At 41.3% G+C, this 19526-nt stretch overlaps 1 protein-coding gene across 3 annotated transcripts; it reads left to right on the plus strand.

The window, feature by feature from the left end:
* Positions 1–161: 161 nt before the first annotated feature.
* CNOT8 (CCR4-NOT transcription complex subunit 8) lies at positions 162–18420 on the plus strand. Of its 3 annotated transcripts, none has more exons than XM_045184961.3 (7): positions 162–392; positions 8438–8621; positions 10057–10250; positions 12839–13000; positions 13566–13710; positions 14992–15102; positions 16917–18420. In XM_045184961.3, exons 2-7 carry the CDS (start codon positions 8505–8507, stop codon positions 17064–17066), a joined length of 879 nt encoding a protein of 292 aa, XP_045040896.1. In that variant the 5' UTR covers positions 162–392; positions 8438–8504; the 3' UTR covers positions 17067–18420. The 3 variants fall into 3 exon arrangements, with proteins under 3 accessions (XP_045040896.1, XP_024432768.1, XP_045040895.1); XM_024577000.3 differs by lacking the exon at positions 162–392 and adding an exon at positions 441–613; XM_045184960.2 differs by lacking the exon at positions 162–392 and adding an exon at positions 695–817.
* Positions 18421–19526: the final 1106 nt, after the last annotated feature.

Consider the following 19526-nt stretch of genomic DNA (forward strand, 5'->3'; position numbering starts at 1 on the left):
CCTTCAAAGCAGGGGGTAGAAGGAGTAATATGGAATTTGGTTTGACCGGCCACTTCCCGTAGCCCATCCAGGCCACGCCCACACGGGAGGGGCTAATTCTAGACCACGCCCCTTCCCCGGCGCCCGGGAGAGAACCAAAATGGAGGAATAGGGGTCAAGATTAAATTGAGTCAGCGCGACTAATCTCGCGAAGGCCTAGGGCGGGCCGTGTTCCGCATGCGTCCTTTGAAGCCACCCCGCCATTTGTGCGGCGCCTCTTAGTTTTGCGCCTGCGCGCTTTCTCCCGCGAGCTCACCGGTTGGGCGAACACGCAGGGAATCGCCAGGGCGCGCAGAAGGGGAGGAGTCGGCATAGTCAGGCGCGCGCGCGTGTGGAGTGACGTGAAGGAGCAGGCGAGTTGGGAGGATCGGTTGGGTAGAGTGGTGCAACCGTGTTGTTTGGTGAGCGGTGCGTAAGGCCGCTCTGGGTACGAGGGCGCCCGTCTCACTGGCCCGCTCGATCCTAGGAGCAGATCCGGGGCAGAGGGAAGAGAGCGCAGGGTCAGGGGCCGTAGCTCCCGCTCCGCGGAGTCCGCCCGCCAGCCTGCCCGCTCTCGCGGGCCCCGCCGGTCAGGGTAAGCGGGCCCGCGCTTACCAGAGAGGACGTGAGGCGAGAGTGTGGGAGGCCATCTGGGCCTGTGGGAGGAAGGGGAGTGGGGCGTGTTGAAGTCAGGGTGTGTGAGACGAGAGAGGCCCGTGGAATAGTGGTATTTTAACACCCACTGCCACAGGGTAATAGTATTCTAGTGATGTGTGCCGAGACTTTACATAATACTTAGGTATGCTTCATTCTTTTTAACTTCTATTGCAGTCTTCCGGGGTATATACTATTATTAAACCCATTTCATGCGGTAGGAAAACTGAGGCATGAGAGAGGTTAAGTAATTTATACAAAGCCCCACAGCTAGTCGCTGGTTTGGCTTCGAATTTAGATCTGTCTGGCCCCAAGGCCTGTAATTTTCATTGTTTTGCACAAAGGGTGGTGGGGGGCGGTTGGGGAGGGATGGGTGAGAAGGGAGTGGGTAATCCAGAACGCGAAGAGAATGGTGACGTGAGTTTGGAACCTTGCAGGCTTCCCCCTTCTTGGTTCTTGTGGCCCCGCAACTTTTCCCTGCTGTTCGGTGGCTTTATGAACTTGAGCTGTTGCTCTGGAGGAGCCAACTCACTGGCCCGGGTCCGATGGATGATTTTACTGCGGTTCAGTCCAGGGTAGTGTCTTCCGACACTGTGCGTTTTGGGGGACCCGGGAAGACAGCGGCGGCGACTGCGGTCCGTGGTCGTCTGTAGAGCGGACCCTCTTGCAGTTTGCTGCCATTTCTTCTGATGTGCTTCTGCTTCCTTTTCCATCTTGTGCATGCGCTGCAAAGCCTTTGTTCAGCCCTCTAGAAGGGGGATGTGGTGTCTTCTGTTTTCTTGCACACTTAGGTTTGAAACAAAAGCAGAAAAACAAAACATTCTTTTCAGGATTGCCTGCGGAGAAAGCTTTCACGTGGCTGTATCATCAGTTGCTCTTTTAGAGATTTCTGGGGTAAGCAAGGAGCTTTGTTTTGGAGTTGGTTTACACTAGCGGTGATCGGGAACGATCTGAACAGATTGTACTGCAGATCAGTACGGGGCAGGGTTCTCAGTAATTCCTAGGGGGCGGTGTGTGTGAGAGCGAGCGAGGGACCTTTCTTTCTGGCACAGTCTAGTGCTGGGAAACAACAGGTATCAATTAGTGCTTGTCTTTTGCTTTCGTTTGGACCAAAGTAGCTCATGTGGAGTCGTTTTAAAGTCAGCCGGGGAGGCAAACATTGCAATGTGATCAAATTCATCCTTAAAAATTCTTTAGGAGGTGACAGGCCTGTTTCTCAGTGGATCCAGCAGGCTCAGTTTTTCCTTCAGGTTTGAAAATTGTTACTGTGTCTTTGTAAACCAGATGAAGTATTTAAGTTATCTTTAGGGACTGTGTTGCACAAATCACATACTCCGAGGGCGTAGTCATTCTGCACTGTGAGGTACTGGGAGATGCAGGCACCGAGAGGCTTGAAAGGAGGAAGACTAGCCAAGGAGAACAGTGTGTTTGTGATTCCCATCTCAGGCTTATTCTGGAACATGTGCTCACTGAAAGGAAAGGGGCTGGCAGAATTGCTGGCATTATTTATTATTATTATTTCACTTTTTGGCTAGCATTCAGTAATTTATGCTAAGATAAATGTGCATACTATGATTCTTCAGTTTTTGAGTGGCACTACATTTAGGGGCTTGGAAGTTATTGTCTGTTTCCTAACAGCTTTCCTAGATAAGAGTTTGGTGTAAGAATGTCCTACATATTTTTGCCAATAGTTTGGTTTTGTGTTCCCCATTTGTCAGATATGTATAACTATGGTTAGTTTTTTAAAAAATATTCTTTTGGAAATGGAAGTCACGTGATGCTTCCTTTTTAAATTATTGTTTGAGTTTCAGTTTTTTACCTGCAAAATGTAGAGGAAGACAGCATTGTACAAAGTTGTGAGTTTTCTCCACTGTTATTTTGAAGTGGAGAGTCACATTGCATACCAGTCACATAATTTGCACTATCTCTAAATGATAAAGACTTTTAAAAACCATAACCACAATATGACACAATACCCAAAACAGGGGGGTAGTGGGGGAAACCCTCACAAAAATCCAAAACAAAAAAGTAAAACCAGCATTGTTCAAACTTCTAATGGACTCAAAAACGTAATAGCATTTTTGCCCTGGGTAACTGTTTGTTTAAAGCAGGATCCAACGAAGATCTATACATTTAGATTGGTTGATGTGTCTCCTAAGAGCCTTTTAGTTTAATTTCTCACAATTTGTTGAAGAAGCTGGGTGGTTCTGTAGTTTCCTGGTGTAGTTTCTTGGTTTTGCTAATTGCATTACTGTGGTGTCATTTAACATGTCCCTCTGTCCTCTACATTTCCTGAAAATTGATAGTTAAATTTGGAGGTGTGGTCAGATTCAAATTACATTTTTGGTCAGGGGTGGCAAAACTACAGTCACGTGCAGGGTAACATTCTGGCCAACAGTGGCGTGCACGTGTGACAGTGGTCCTGTGGGTGGTAAGGGAGCCGAGAATGCCTAGTGATGTCATGCCTGTCCTTACATTGAATGAGACGCTTTGCTTACTCGCGTTGGAGGTGACGCTGGTGTAAAACCTCCTGCACTGCGGGTCGTATAAAGTGTAACACAATTACATACAGTACATAGTACTTGATAGTGACAATAATTGATTATGCTACTTGTTTGTGTACTTACTATATATACTATACTTTTTATTGTTATTTAGAGGGAACTGTTTCAACTTACAAAAAAAAGTTTTGCTATGAAATAGTACGCCATGTTATACCTGCAGCAGCCTCGTACGTCTGGTGTTTACAGACTCTCTTGAGTGTATCAGTTTTTCCTGTGCTTGACTCAATCTTGCCTTGTTTTGTACTTTAACATATTGCACAGGTTTGCAGCCTGGGAACCATAGGCTCTACTATGTAGCTAGGTGTGAAGTGGGCTATGCCATCTGGGTTTCTTTAACTGGGTTCTGTGAGGTTTGCACAACTATGAAATTGCCTAATGATGCATTTGTATTTCTCAGAATGTATTCTCTTAAGTGGCACATGACTGTTTTTGTCAAGTGGTACATACCACCTGGTCATCTCTTTTTTTGTGATAATAGCCGTTGTGACTTTTAATAGCTTTATTGAAGTATAATTTGAGTATTATAAAACTTGCTTATTTAGAGTTCAGTGATTTCTGGTAAATTTAATGAGTTTTGCAGTTAATGTAATTAAGTTTGGGAACATTTCTATCACCTCAATAAGCTGCCTCATGCCCATTTTCTGTTAATCCCCATTCCTGTCCCCATCCCACCACTATAGTCTTTCTGTCTTTATAGATTTGCCTTTTCTGCTTATTCCATATAAATGCCATTATGATTATTCATTAGGAATCACAAAATGGTGATATTTTGTCATTGCATATACATCTCCACTTATTAGCTGTATAACTTCTGAAGAAAAACCCTCAGCTATTTGATTACTTCAAGGTACAGTTTATGTAGGAAAGACAAGATATGATTTAAAAAATACTCAGTTGATTCACTGGCATTCTCCAGTGGTCACCAATTAAGTTTATTTTCTTAGTTCCCTATGGACTCATGGATTTAAACCTATCTGAGAAGTTAAACAAATTTTTTTCAATCCTCACCTAAGGACATTTTTTCATTGCTTTTAGAGAGAGAAAGGGAGAGAGAGAAAGAGAAGTATCAGTTGGTTGTCTTCCATAAGCACTTGGACTGGGAATTGAACCTAAAACCTAGGTATGTGCTGTGACCAGGAGTCAAACTCGCAACCTTTCGGTTACGGGATAATACTCCAGCCAACTGAGCCACACTGGCCAGGGCCTATCTGAGAAGGTTTTTTAAAAAAATATTTTATTTATTTATTTTAGATAAAGGAGGAGGGAAGGAGAAAGAGGGAGAGAAACATCAGTGTGTGGTTGCCTGTCGCATGCCCCACACTGAGGACCTGGCTCACCACCCAGGCATGTGCCCTGACTGGGAATCCAACTGGCCACCGTCTGGTTTGCAGGCTGGCACTCAGTCCACTGAGCCACGCCAGCTAGGGCATGAGAAGTTTTAATACACTGTAGTAATTATCCATTATGGTTGTTCATACTGTCTTTGACTAGACTGTAAGACTGTCTTTTAGCTGGGGAATCTGGTTCTAAGGTTTAGTGGAAATACCTAATTGTCCCCTTTTTAAGCTGTTCTTTGCTGCTTGGAGGCCAAAGGCATTTTTTGCTTGGGTCCCTTTTGTTGCTTTTGCTTTTATGGAAACATCTCCAGGAGTGATACTCATTTTCCCTAAAGTAATTTATGGTTGTGTTTGAAATGACCCTAAAAAAGAAGTACATTGTTTCAGTTAGGGAAATAAGGAAGCTAAGTGCTACCAATTTAACATTAATGGGCATAGAAATGGTTTAAGGCCCTTTTGCTGGTATAGGTTTAGAACCTAAAAATTCTGAGTCCCAACATTTTCTTAATCATGGTCAGATAGTAAAGTGCACACTCAGTCTGAAGTTCTGCCCTTTTCTGAGGTTCATTTGCAAGCCTTTCATTCATGCCCGATGTGTACAGATTGAGCGAATGGACGCTGCCTTTAAGGAGTGCCCACCTACATTTGTTAGGAAGATACCAGAGTCTACTTAAATTTCAGAGTAATCATAGAAAGTCTGCTGTGATTTCAGAGAAACATATGTCAAAGTGTAGAGTGCCTTAAATAAATGGAATCTTCAAAGGTTGTTTACAAACTGACAGATTGGTTTCTTAGAAGTTTTTCAGCAAAGCTGCTCTCTGTGAAGTGTGCTTGTGCCTTTCCCCCAGACCCTCCCCCAACGTGTGTTTTCCTGCCTCTCTCTTTCTCCTGAGTTCCAAAGGCCCTACTTTTGCCTCGGTAACTAGTTTCCTGAACCCACTTCTTCCACAGCTCACTTCGACTCCTGTGACTTTCTAAATAAACTTTCCCTTGTATTTGAGTCTTGGCTATAAATTCTCTCTTAGCCAGAATTCCCAAGTGCCAAGGTTGCTGGACCAAGGTGTGGTCTGATTCCACTTGTTTAACACCTGGTGACTTTTTGCCCTCAACAGTTGTATCTTCTGGCACTTGTAACATAAAATGGTAGTCATTGCCCACATCTGTCTGTTCAGCTGCTAAAAGATCTCTGAACGAAGAGGTCAATAGGGATGATGTCAAAACATCAATGGAGAGATTTTTAAAAATTGTTATTGTTATTCAATTACAGTTGTCCACATTTTCTCCCCATCCCTCCACCCATCAGAGAGATCTTATCAGAGCTTAATTAGGGCTTCCAATTAGAGAACCAACTAAGGATCTTTTTAGCACTCAACTATGCACTCCCCTTGACTTAGAGGAACCGAACTGCACCCACATCTCATCTAGCTAACAAAAACAATTTTTTTACCTTAATGCTGATCTCCTGGTGGACTTACGTCAACAAAGACAAGCAACATGCAAATCATCACTCTCAGAACCACACTGAAGAGAGCCCCTGGGAGCTCAGGCACACTTTGTGCATGCCTCCAAGTCACCATCACAGGCATTTTTTAATCCTTGGACAGTTTGAACGATGAGTGGCTTGTTTGCTGCTGCTCTTTGATAAATAGAAATTATTAAATAAGTCCATGGCCACATTTTTAAGAAGATTTTATTTATTTATATTTAGAGATGGAAAGGGAAGGAGAAAGAGAGGGAGGGAAACACCAGTGTGTGGTTGCCTGTCACGTCCCCTGTACTGGGGACCTGGCCTGCAACCCAGGCATGTGCCCTGACTGGGAATCGAACCAGCGACCCTTTGGTTCTCAATGCACTGAGCCGTTCAGTCCACTGAGCCACACCAGCCAGGGCTTATGGCCGCTTTTAGGAGTGAAAAAAAACCCAAACAAACAGTCATAGGAGGAAATTTTCTACCTAATGGAATAACTCAATTTTTATGAAGTTTTATGAAGTACCATATTGACTTGTATTTTTTTTTAAGATTTTATTTATTTATTTTTAGAGAGAGGGGAAGGGAAGGAGAAAGAGAGGGAGAGAAACATCAGTGTGTGGTTGCCTCTCATGCACCCCCTACTGGGGACCAGGCCTGCAACCAAGGCATGTGCCCTGACTGGGAATTGAACTGGTGACCCTTGAGTTCGCAGGCTGGCGCTCAGTCCACTGAGCCATACCAGCCAGGGCTGACTTGTATATTTCATCTGTATTATGAATGCAGCCCTTGCCTGTCTCTGTTTTGAAGAAGAAATAGTCCTTTCCTCCTCTTCAAATTATTTCATGGTCAGAAAGCTTTAAAAACTGTAAATGGTCCTACTAGTCAGTAAGAAAAAGTACACAATGCTGAAATAGTATTTCCCGTTCTCTACAAACTTAGAGACTCTAGCAATGAATAAACAAAATTTTGGAAGCAAAGTAACATCCACAAGAACATAATTCTGACTAGAAGACTTACAAAGAGGAGCAAAACTTAAATTAGTCCCAACAATAAAAAGAAAAAAAAATTTCTGAGAGAAATGATGACACTTGGGAATGCCAATTTTGTTTTCCTGAAAAGCAAAGATTTTTCCTTGCTCTGCCCTTTGGAAGACACTCACGTTCATTTTCCTGTTTCTAGGAATTTCCCTGAGTACGTACACTGGTGCCTACTCTTACACTGTGTTGAGGATACATGTGGTGGCGTCGCCTTTTAAGTAGATGCCCTTATGGCGACTTCCTTTTAGTGTTCTTATGACTATGCATCTCATGTTGAGTTTGCTAAAATAACAGCATTACTCCAAGGTTAAACCAGGTTGAGTTTTTATCTTGCAGAATACTATCTCCTCCTGCTTCCTCCCTGAATATATACCATCAGTTATTCTGTTCAAAAAAATTTTTTTTCAAAGATTTTGTTTGTTTATTTTTAGAGAGGGGGAGGGATAAAGAGATGGAGAGAAACAACAATGTTTGGCTGCCTCTAGGGGCACGCCCCCTACTGGGGACCTGGCCCGCAACCCAGGCACGTGGTTACGTATGACGTCCAACCCCCTGAGCCACACCAGTCAGGGCAGTCATTCTGCTTTTGATTGAACTATTTATACCTGCTATCTCTGTATCTTGATTGTTGAATTGCTGCTTGGTTTCTTTGCAATATTAAGTGTTTAAAAGTAGACATTAATAACTCAAATTCACATATTTCTTGTGGCTGTTAAGGTTGAAATTAGTGTTTTACCACTTAAATCCCTATTTGCACTAATCTAAGGAGGCACTATATTAAGTTCATCAATTGCCTCTACTGCTATTTGACTTTTAAATTGTAGGGAAAAAGAATTTATCTTATTTGGAGGATGGAGAGGGGAGTCCCGTACCCATATCCATCATATAGGTGTAAAGACTTAAGTAATGTAAGAGTTTAGGTCCACATTCTTTCAGGCTTTCAGAGATCCTAGGTACATTTAAATTGGCTACAGTGATTCCTTTAGAAACATTTCTGTGATTTGGTCTCTGAGCAAAGTTCTGTGAAGCTATGAAAATTACAGATAAGGGCATATTTGTGGTTACAGGGGACTCTTAGTCTTTAGGTATTCTGGATAGGGCAGAAAACTGATTTAGGGTGGGTGATTCTACTTCTCTGCTAAAGGGAAGCTTGGGCAAAAGTTTCTTCAGGTTTCTTAATAATTTTAGTTTCTTTAGGTTAAAGAACTGAGTGTGTGTGTGGAGAAAAAAATACTATAATAGTCTTAATATTTTAGTTTAAATTGGTGACATGATAAAATATTGTTTTGATGCCTTTGTTTTGTTGATACAACAATGTGTAACTTCATGTGATACAAAATGTGTTTTTGAATCTAGATCAGATCGACCATTGGCTTGCCCTCTGTCGTAGTCAGCTGAAGGTGACTTCCGGAGTCTCTTCAGGATGCCTGCAGCACTTGTGGAGAATAGCCAGGTTATCTGTGAAGTCTGGGCCAGCAACCTGGAAGAAGAGATGAGGAAGATCCGAGAAATTGTGCTCAGCTACAGTTATATCGCGATGGTAAAGAGCTCTCTTTTGTTTGACTCACCTTCTGGTGTGGGCTTAGGGAATATTTAATGTGAGAGTTTGAAATAAATGATTACACTAAAGTGATGGTAAATTAAACATGATGGAGGGTTATATTGTTTTCATGAAACATGATGGTAGCTAGTATATCTGAGAAGGATGTAACCTCTCTATATTTTTGTAATGTTACTGTGTGTTTGAAAGTCTTCAAAGCAGAAGTATGTCAGCAGTAGAGCACATCTGTGCCTTAGATACGGTAATTTGTATAGTATTTAAAACAGTTTTTAAAAATTATTTGCCAGCATTTAAAAATCAAGAGCCCTTACTTAAATTCCAGACTTTTGCCATCTCTGGAAAAATTGGGAAGATCTGGCGATATAGGGGCCACATTCCTGCCTGCCATTGTGTGGCTGTGTGTTATGGTGATGTTGAGGGCCTGCCTCCTTTAGAAGAGGCACGTACTCTTGTTCCATCCAGCCCCCATCACTAGTAACCATTTTCATACCTAGTTTGCTTTATTCCTGTACATGAGCTGAGTGGAGTTTGTGACTTCTGCTGTAGAGATAGAATTAAGTCTTTAGGTTGGTCTATGGTCTTGTTCTTTTTACTCAAGCTAAATATGGCTCTTGTTTTTTTCTGAATGGTATTTTCACTTCCCTATTTTTGTATTTTTATTCATATATTGTTCTCAACCTAGAATATTAGAAAATATTTTTTTTTTATTGATTCTAGAGAGAGGGGAAGGGAAGGAGAAAGAGTGGAAGAGAATCATCAGCGTGAGAGAGAGACATTGACTGGTTGGTTGCCTCTTGCACATGCTCCAACTGGGAACCATACCCACAACCCAGACATGTGCCCTGACTGGGAATCAAACCAGCAACCTTTGGGTTTGTGGGACAACACCCAACCAGCCAGGGCTAGAATATTCTTAATTGCCTATATATCTACCTGTTGTTTGTCACCTATTCCAGTCCTTCACAGGATCTGCAAATTGTTGTGCAAAGCTGCATGATTTTAGTGCTGCTTTAGGTGTCAACAAGATCAGTATTGTTTTTTTAGATTTTATTTATTTATTTTTAGAGAGAGGGGAAGAGAGGGAGAAAGGGAGAGAAACATCAGTGTGTGAGAGAAACATCGATGGGTTGCCTCTTACATGCCCCCAACTGGGGGCCTGGCCCACAACCCAAGCATGTGGCTTGACTGGGAATCAAACCAGCAACCTTTCAGCTCGCAGGCCAGTGCCCAATCCACTGAGCCACATCAGCCAGGGCAAGATAAATATTTGTATTTTAAGATAGATTTTTCTGCTCAACCTTGGGACTTGTCACCTAACTTTTATAAATTGAGGTAAAATTTTTATTTATGAATGAACAATTCAGCATCCAGTATTTTGTGAAACCTGATGATGAGAGACTTTTTCCTTTTCCAGGACACGGAATTTCCAGGTGTTGTGGTACGACCAATTGGTGAATTTCGTAGTTCCATAGATTACCAGTATCAGCTTTTACGGTGCAATGTTGACCTTTTAAAAATTATCCAGCTGGGCCTTACATTCACAAATGAGAAGGGAGAATATCCTTCTGGTATCAACACTTGGCAGTTCAACTTCAAATTCAACCTTACGTAAGTGTCTGAGACACTTTTGAGTGTTATTTTTAGAATGGCTACATTTGTATAGACTGATTTCTAAATGAGTTTAATTTTAAATTTTGTTTCCACCGAACCCAGGTAAGGGTTTGATGAAGCAGTCAAGCAGAGAATGGAATAGAGAATCTGAGAAAGTAAAGTTCCTCTTAATGAACTCTTACAAGTCAACAATAAAAAGACAAATAAGCCAATTAAAAATGGGTAAAAGATCTGAATAGACATATCTCCAAAAAAAATACGCAGATGGCCAATAAGCCCGTGAAAAGATGTTCAGTCATGTCATTAGAGAAATGCAAATCAAAACCGCAGTGAGATACTACTTCACGCCCACTAGGTGGCTGTAATCAAAAAGACAGTAACAAATGCTGGTGAGGATGTGGCGAAATCAGAATACTCATACATTGTTCCTGGAAATGTGAAATGGTATACAGCCTCATTGGAAAACAGTTTGGCTGTTCCTCATCAGGTTAAACGTAGAGTTACCATATGACCCAGCAATTTCACTCATGTCCAAGAGAAGTGAAAACATGCCCATGTGAAAACTTGTATGTGAATATTCATAGCAGCATTATTCATAAGGACCCAAAAGTTGAAGCAACCCCGAAATCTGAACTGCCAAATGGATAAATTAAACAGTATATCCATGGAATTTAATGTTATGGAGCAGTAAAAAGGAATGAAGTACTGATACATACTATACATGGATGAACTTTGAAAGTATGCTAAGGGAAAGGAAAGAAGCCCCATATGTGATTCTGTTTATTTGAAATGTCCAAAGTAGGCATATCTACAGAGACAGAAAATAGATTGGTGGTTTCTAGAGCAGGGGTTAGGGAGGTTCTGGGGTAATGGGGAGTGATTGCTTAATGGCAACAGTGTTTCTTTTTGAGGTGATGACATAATTTATAAATGATGGTGGTTGCATATCTGTGCTTTACCAAAAACTGTTGAATTGTATACTTTAAAAGAGTGAATTGTTTAGTATGTGAATTGTATCTCAATAAGGCTATTTAAAATTAAGCCAATTTCCCAGTTAAGAGATTAGTATTTGAATTGAAGTTCTGCCATTTCTTTTTTAAAAAAGATTTTATTTTTTAGAGAGGGGAATGGAGGGAGAAAAAGAGGGAGAGAAACATCAATGTGTTTCTCATCCTACTGGGGACCTGACCTGGCCTGCAACCCAGGCATGTGCCCTGACTGGAAATGGAACTGGCGACCCTTTGGTTTGCAGGCTGGTGCTCAGTCCACTGAGCCACATCAGCCAGGGCTTGCTGTTTCTTCACTGGTTGACTTTAGGTCGGTTATTTTCCCATTTGTAATTCAGTTTTCTTAAATTGTAAAAGAGGGTTAGTATCTTTCATAGTAAAAATAAGGTATAGGGTGGGTGCTGATCAAAGGTGGTTGAAACTGAAGCCTGTCTGGTAGTGGAAAAATTGTGATGTAATTTTAAAAAAATTTGTGGTAAAAAAATCTACTGTCTTGTGCACTGTTGTGAAACAGACCTTCAGAATTTTTTCATCTTGCAAATCTGAAACTTTATACCCATTAAATAACAAATCCCTTTTTCCTGTCCCCCAAGCTCTTGGTAACTACCATTGTACTTTCTGCTTAGGTGGAATCTTACAGTATCTGTTGTTTTATGACTGACTTATTTCACTTAGTGTAAAGTCATCAGGGTTCATCCATGTTGTAGCACGTGCAGAATTTCTTCCCTAAAATTGAATTGTGTGTATAGACCGCATTTTGTTCATCTCCTCATCTGCTGATGGACATTTGGGTTGCTTCCACCTCTTGACTGTTGTGAATAGTGCTGCTACGTACACGGATGTGCACATACCTCTTCGAGACCCTGTTTGCAGTTCTCTTGGTTGTGTGCCCAGAAATGCGATTGCTGGATCAATGGTAATTCTGTTTTTAAGTTTTTGAGGATGATAGAATTTTTAAGGGAAAAATTGGGGGGAGTCTATCATTTTGCTAATTGTTTGAGGTGGTATTAGTGTATTTCTTTTTGGGCTCCAGGTCTTTAATACTGCTTTGTTTAACTAGGCACCGGGAGCATTTGGTAGCTCAGGAATAATTTTTTTTATTATTGTTCATGTGTTTTAGAAATTTCTTTAGAATAATTCTGGGAGATAATCTGGATCTTTCCTTTACTGCATTATTTCAGTCCATTGCCAAAGCCTCATGTTTGTACCATGATGATAACATAATATGCAGAATAATGTAATACTTTCATTGCAGAGTTTGTGTATGTGTTTAAAATAACGTTTATTTGAGGTAGAATAGAAGATTGTAATTCAACACTGTTTTTAATTTAGTGGAAAAAATGAAAATTGTGGTGGTTTTCTTTATAGTTGTCTAACCCAAGTTTATATGAAAAATGAAAGGAAAACAGTGAAACCTAGTGGAAAATGAGTTATTTCTTTACTTTTGTGTTATTTTAAATATTCCTTGTTTAAGTTAAGTGATATATCTTTACAGTGAACTATTATGCCAGAGTTACGAATGCTCACTACTTGTGTTACCTTATCCATCCACTAAGAAGCGAATACCTTCTTTTTTAGAGAGGACATGTACTCCCAGGATTCCATCGATCTCCTTGCTAACTCAGGACTGCAGTTTCAGAAGCACGAAGAGGAAGGGATTGACACATTGCACTTTGCAGAGCTGCTTATGACATCAGGGGTAGTTCTGTGTGACAACGTCAAATGGCTTTCATTTCACAGGTCAGCCCCAGAGAATGAGAACTCTCTTGATTTGGGAGCAGGGAATTGAATTCTTAGCGTTACTTTTGAAGTCTTACTGGCTCTCCTCTGTTGGTCCCGAGCAGTTACGAAGTTGAGACAGTAACTGTTAACTCATGTTTGTGTTTCAGACAGCACTTTGGAGGGCATACTGGTTTGTGTCACACAGTAGTGGGCTCTGTCACGTGGCTGTCAGTGGGTGTATTACAGTGGAAAGATGGGGGGAGGGTCGAAGTGCTTGGTGGTCTTTTTCTTTTGAGTGGCTGGCCTGGAGTTTCCTATGTACTTGAAAGCCTGACTCTCCTTAGTGTTATTTATCTTTTTCAGTACTTATAATGTTTTGATGAATAAAAACTCACATGTATAAAGTCTCGGGTTTTCTTATATATCTTCCATGTTAGTCTATGTTATTTTTTAATGGGAAGTTCAGATTATAGAAGGATAAACTGCTTTGGAAGACTGAAAGGTACGTCATAAGCTATGAGAAATCAAGCGGTTGAACGCTGGGGCCTAATAAGTGCTGCTTTCTCACCTCCTTTCCTTGCAGTGGCTATGATTTCGGCTACATGGTAAAGTTACTTACAGATTCTCGCTTGCCAGAAGAGGAACATGAATTTTTTCATATTCTGAACCTTTTCTTCCCATCTATTTATGATGTGAAATACCTGATGAAGAGTTGCAAAAATCTTAAGGTACAATATTTTTAATACAAGTAACAGTAACAACAAAAAGCCAAAAAAGCCAACTTGTCATTTTGCTTTGTTATTTGTTCAGCATATATTCTTGTGCGCCTGCTAGGTGCCAGCACTGTGCTAGACAGGTTGTGTATAGAGCTGACTGGCACAGGAATTTGTGTGCTTACTGTCTTTAACCTGGGCGAGAAGGGAGCCCCTCTGCTTCTCTCAAGGTTCATGAAGCACGTGAACCTTGGTGTAACGTGCAGAGTACGTGCCTTTTGTCAGGAATGGGGCCTGTAGTGTACCAGACTCTCAGATCAGAGGAGGTCTCCACCCTCAACAATGATTTTCAACCAGTGCACTGTAAGAACTTTTAGAATGTGAAATACCTGACTATTTAGTCAGGGGCCCTGACCTCTTTCCCCTTAGATTGTCAAATAAAAAAAATTATGCCCTGGCTGGGTAGCTCAGTTGAATAGAGTGTTGCCCTGATTCAGTAAGGTTGCAGATTCAGTCTCTGGTGAGGGCACATACAAGAAGCAACCAGTGAATGTACAAATAAGTGGGACAACAAATCAGTGTTTCTGTCTCTCCCCCTCTCCCTAACTCCCTCCCTCTCCCTCCCCCTCTCTCTCTAAAATCAGTAAATTTAAAAAAAGTTACATAAGCCAACACAACAATAGCCAACACAACAGTAGCCATTCAGTGTGAATTCCTTGTCTTGAACCATAAGTATATGTCATATAATCAGAGTTACATCTTATTGGTCACATTGCATAGTTAGGCTTTGTCTGATTGGTTTATTCTTAGTATCCAGATATCCTTATATAGAAGTATAGGCACCTGATTTTTTTTAAAAAGTTATTTTGGAGCAAAAAGGTAGGTAATTTTATTATTATTTTTTGGCATGCCAAAGAATTTTAGTAATTATTCATGAAGTGAAAAGGTGGAACGTTGCTCTCCTAAACAGTGTAAGAACTCACTACCCTAATAAATTATTGACATAAGAGGTTTGCTCTCTTGAATTAGATTGGCATTTACTGTTTCTTAAACCTTGTTTTACAGCAGTTAGGACTTTATGGGGTAGAAATCTGACAAAATTCATAATAAAGAGAGGAATGAAAAGTGGAATATAATACAATGTATTATTTGGAGGGCTGGGGAAAGGCCTGATAGGTAAATCGCCTGTTCCCACTTTTCATCACCAAAAGAAACTCCAAAATAGACGTAGTTGATTCTAGTAGAGGAGTGTTGGGCCTGTAATATTATCTCTGCTTTCCTTACGTGTGTCTCCAGGGAGGTCTTCAGGAAGTTGCTGATCAGCTGGATTTGCAGAGAATTGGAAGGCAGCATCAGGCAGGCTCAGACTCGCTGCTGACAGGAATGGCGTTCTTCAGGATGAAAGAGGTAAGGCGTAGGGGCTGGAGGACCTTTGTGGCTGAGGTTTGTTTTAGCTTTATAGTTTCTGTTGGAAGTTGATGATCACCTCGGAAGCAGTTGTTTTTCTGTTTGTTTTTTGGTTTGTTAGGATATTCAATATATTAAATGTAGTTTGGGAAGCAAAGAAGCATTCTGAAATGGAGACCACTCCGCATGCCCAACCTAGAAGTGTATTTGGTGTTCCCGGCAGCTCTAATTGTTGCGATTGTTCGTTTTTCTTCTAGTTTCTGTAATGTGAACACATTTGCTAGACCACCCACTCATCCCACAGCTAAGATCGTATTTAGCAGCTTTTCCTCCAAGGTCAGGAACAAGACAAGGGTGTCCACTCCCACCAGTTTATTCACCATGGTATTGGAAGTTCTAGCCAGAACTTGTAGGCAGGAAAAAGAAACTAAAAGGCACCCAGATCAAAAGAGAGGAAGTAAAACTGCCACTATTTCCAGATGACATGTTCTTATATTTGGGAACCCCAAAGACTCCGACAAAAAACCCATTAGAACTAATAAATTCAGTAAAGTTGCAGGATACAAAATCAATACACAGAATTCTGTTGTGTTTCTTTATACTAATAATGAACTTTGAGAAAGAGAAATTAAGAAAACCCATTTATGATTGCATCAAAATGAATAAAATGCCTTGGAATACATTTAACCAAAGACCTGTACATTGAACACTATGAGATGTGGATGGAAGAAGTGAAGACGACACCAACGAGTGGGAAAACGCCCCGCCCTCATGGATTAGAAGAATTGCTATTGTTAAGATGTCCATACTGCCCAAAGCAGTCTACAGATTCAGTGCAACCCCTATAAAATCCCAGTGGCATTTTTCACAGAAATAGAGCAAACAGTCCTAAAATTTGTGTGGAACCACAAGACTCCAAATAGAGCAATCTTGAGAAAGAACAAAGCTGGAAGCACCATTCTCCTGATCTTGCCCCCTGAAGTACAATACTTCTGGCAGTGTCTGCAGGCACTTTTGGTTGTCACATCCTGTGGGGGTGGAGGGGGCAATATGCTACCGGCCAAGGGTGCTGCTAAACACCGTGCAGTCCTACAATACATTGGACAAGCTACCCCCCACCCCATCAAAGACTTACCCTGCCCAGTTAGTTCCAGGGCTGAGATAACCCCCTGTTGTAAGTGCTTAATGTCAATGATCTCACTCATGACAGACAACCTGTTACAGTACTTTGTCTTAAAGTCAGGGAACAGTGGCTTAAGGAGAGTTAAAGTGATTTTTGTAAGGCCACATGGTGAGCCAGTCTGAAGAGCCCAAGCTCTCAACCATTGCAATGTGTGTGAAAAAGAGAAGGGACCTTCCCTGGCTGGTGTAGCAAAGGGTCGCCAGTTCAATTCCTGATCAAGGCACATGCCTGGGTGGTGGCCAGGTCCCTGTTTGGGGGCGCGCGAGAGGCAACCAGTTAATGTGTCTCTCCCACATCGATGTGTCTCTTACTCCATCCCTCTAAAGATAAATAAAATCTTTACGCTCTTCCCCCCCCAAAAAATATGAAGGGAAAATGGGACATTTCTGCTAAGCAGCAGCAGCACAGGGTTCCTGGCAGTAAGAGAACTCATGGAGAAACAGACGTCTGTTCAGAAGGGAGCACGAAGGGGTTTGGCACCTTTCTTTAGGGAACAGTTTCTAGTTGGCTAGGTTTTTCGGGACTCTAAGAGAGCTGGGAGGTGTTGATGTCATAGTATTGAGATTTGACATGATTCTTGGCATGGCTCTTGGCGCGATTCTTACCATGGGTTCTCTGTCCCGTTCTGCAGTTATTTTTTGAGGACAGTATTGATGATGCCAAGTACTGTGGGCGGCTCTATGGCCTGGGCACAGGAGTGGCCCAGAAGCAGAATGAGGATGTGGACTCTGCCCAGGAGAAGATGAGCATTCTGGCGATCATCAACAACATGCAGCAGTGATGGCCCGAGGCTCCGCAGCGTGGGCCCGACCCCAGAGTGGTGCTTTCTGAACACTTACCTCCCTCCCCGAGAGAACTGCTGCTTTTGAGCAAACTGCCATCTGCATTGAGCAGAAAGACAATTTTGTTTTACCGAAGACAGAAGAGGTCTTTTAGATCCAGAAGAGGGGAGTTTGCTCTGCACTTGTAAACAAGTCTTACCTATTCCTCATCCCCAGGCCTCTTTTCCAGTTGCCTCCTGCCACCAGCATCCATGGCTCATTTGACACCTTTTAAAATATCCAGGATGAGTGAGAACCAAACTAGTAAAATGTATATAACTCTAACCTGTTGTCATTCTTTTTCTTTTAAATTTGTTGCTAATCTCTGAGGATAAAGACTTCGTGCTATGATTCTCAGCTGAGCTGAGGGTTTCCAGGAGAAGTGGAAGAAAATGGTATTCTTGTTAAGTGTGGGTGATAGGCAATTGAGTCTTCCTTTTTCTTTCTTTCTTTCTTCCTTCCTTTTTTTTTTTTTTTTTGAGACTTCTTGAGGACATTTGCTTTCCTCATACTTAGTCTTTTTTTTTTTTATATATATACTATTATATGGAAATTACACTCTCAGTGCTGAAATTTGAAGACTAGATAATGAAAACTTTCCTTAAAATTCTACTGAATCTGTCTGCTCTTTAGTCACGAGAGTGGGTATTAAGTTAACCACTTAAGTGTCTTCATGTGCTGTTGTGCCACTGAGATTTGCTGTCACATGTGCATCATTTGAAATCATTTTATGTTTTCATATAATAAAATCATGGGTTTGATCCTGAAGGAAATTAGTTGAGATCCGATTTTTGGATTATAAGTCTGTTGTGATTTCAGAGGGCCATTTGTATTCTCCCACCTCTCCTCTCTGTTTTCCCTGCTTTTCCTGCCAGCAACCTGATAAGTTAGGGAGATGGATTAATGTGAGTACCAGGGATCTGAGTCTTTAAAAAGTTTTAGTGGTTCATATAAACAGGGCAGTTAGGAATTCAGTTTATAGAGTTCTCTTGGAGTAATATCACACAACCCGGGGTAGAAAGCTCAGGACTGTAATCCCCCCCCTGCCCCCAAACTAGTCATTTAAAAAGTACACTGTGTTTTCTTTTGAATGACCACAGTATGGACAATTTTGAAAAACCAAAAATCCATTTGCAATGGTGGTGGAAATGAAAACTGGTAACTCACTGAAGTGGATGTCTTGCATTTTAAAAGCTTATAGAAAACTCAATTTGAAATGATTCAAAAATGTCAAGTATTATAAGCTGGTATTTAAGATGCTTGTAAATATATTTATGTTTTTAATTTTGTATAATAAAGATTCCTTTTTAACCATTGGCACGAAAGTTTGGTCTTTCATAGCTTGAATTTCTGGCTTTAGACATAGACGTTTGCTGTCAGTAACAGAAGCGTTTTGTCTGTCCCCAAACTCATGTCTCCATTTCCCAAAGTGAAGCTTTTAATGAGCAGCTGTGTAAATGGAGTCATCACTTCACACTCTTCGCTCATTATTGGGCCTTCTTGGAACCCAGCTTTAACTATTTTGGGGGACCAGTCCATTATATATGGTGAATTAGCTTGTTAATGAGTGGAATTCTTATATACAAATTGAATTTCTGATATCCTCAGAACTTAATTTCTAGCCCCTTCTGTTGGCACAAAAACACATGCGGTTGTAAGAAGTCAGGCACAGGAGATCTAGGATTCTGACTGGCACGCTGACTTACAGGATGTGAGATGTATATTACTAAGATTTGCGGTAAAAGCAGCATAGGTCAGTGGTTTTCAGCCAAGGTGCTTTGGTGTGTGGGTGACTGAGTTCTGCACAAATCTTTCCAGATGGGGATTAAAATAGGAATCATCTTGGCCACAATTGAGGGCAGACTTGCTGACTTGTCAGGAGAAATGTTCAGATGGTGTTGAGTAATTCAGTGTTGAGTGGGGGTCTGGTCCTTTATTGCATGGGAAAGATAAGAGCTTATTAAAGTGCTAAAAAAAGGGCACAAGTAGAGTGGAACTGGCAGGAGCTTCACCTTGTGTACGTATGAGTGTGTGCAGGGCTGTGTGAGTGGTTATACGCAGAAAGGGATGCTCCTAAAGATGAACCAGGAGAATGCTAACTGGGTGTGACTCTCCTCTTCCACATCCACTGCTAAACGTTCTTGAATTCAAGTTCTGCTAACCCAATAAAGTTGAATACCAGCCACAAGCCTAGTTGTCAGCCAGTGCTGGTGTGAATGAGCGCAGTTTAGAGACCTCTAAGTACTGGCTATTAATGAATATTCCTTCAGTTTCATAATTTACTCATTCAGTAAGTTTCCACTAGACAATTTAAGTAGGTGCTAGGGATAAAACAGCACATGGAAAACAGTCTATCCTCACTGGAGTTCGCAGTCTACCTGTGCTACCAGACAGTAAATAGCTACCAAAAATACAATTTG

The sequence above is a fragment of the Desmodus rotundus genome, chromosome 6, assembly GCF_022682495.2.
Source record: "Desmodus rotundus isolate HL8 chromosome 6, HLdesRot8A.1, whole genome shotgun sequence".
Classification (NCBI taxonomy): Eukaryota; Metazoa; Chordata; class Mammalia; order Chiroptera; family Phyllostomidae; genus Desmodus; species Desmodus rotundus.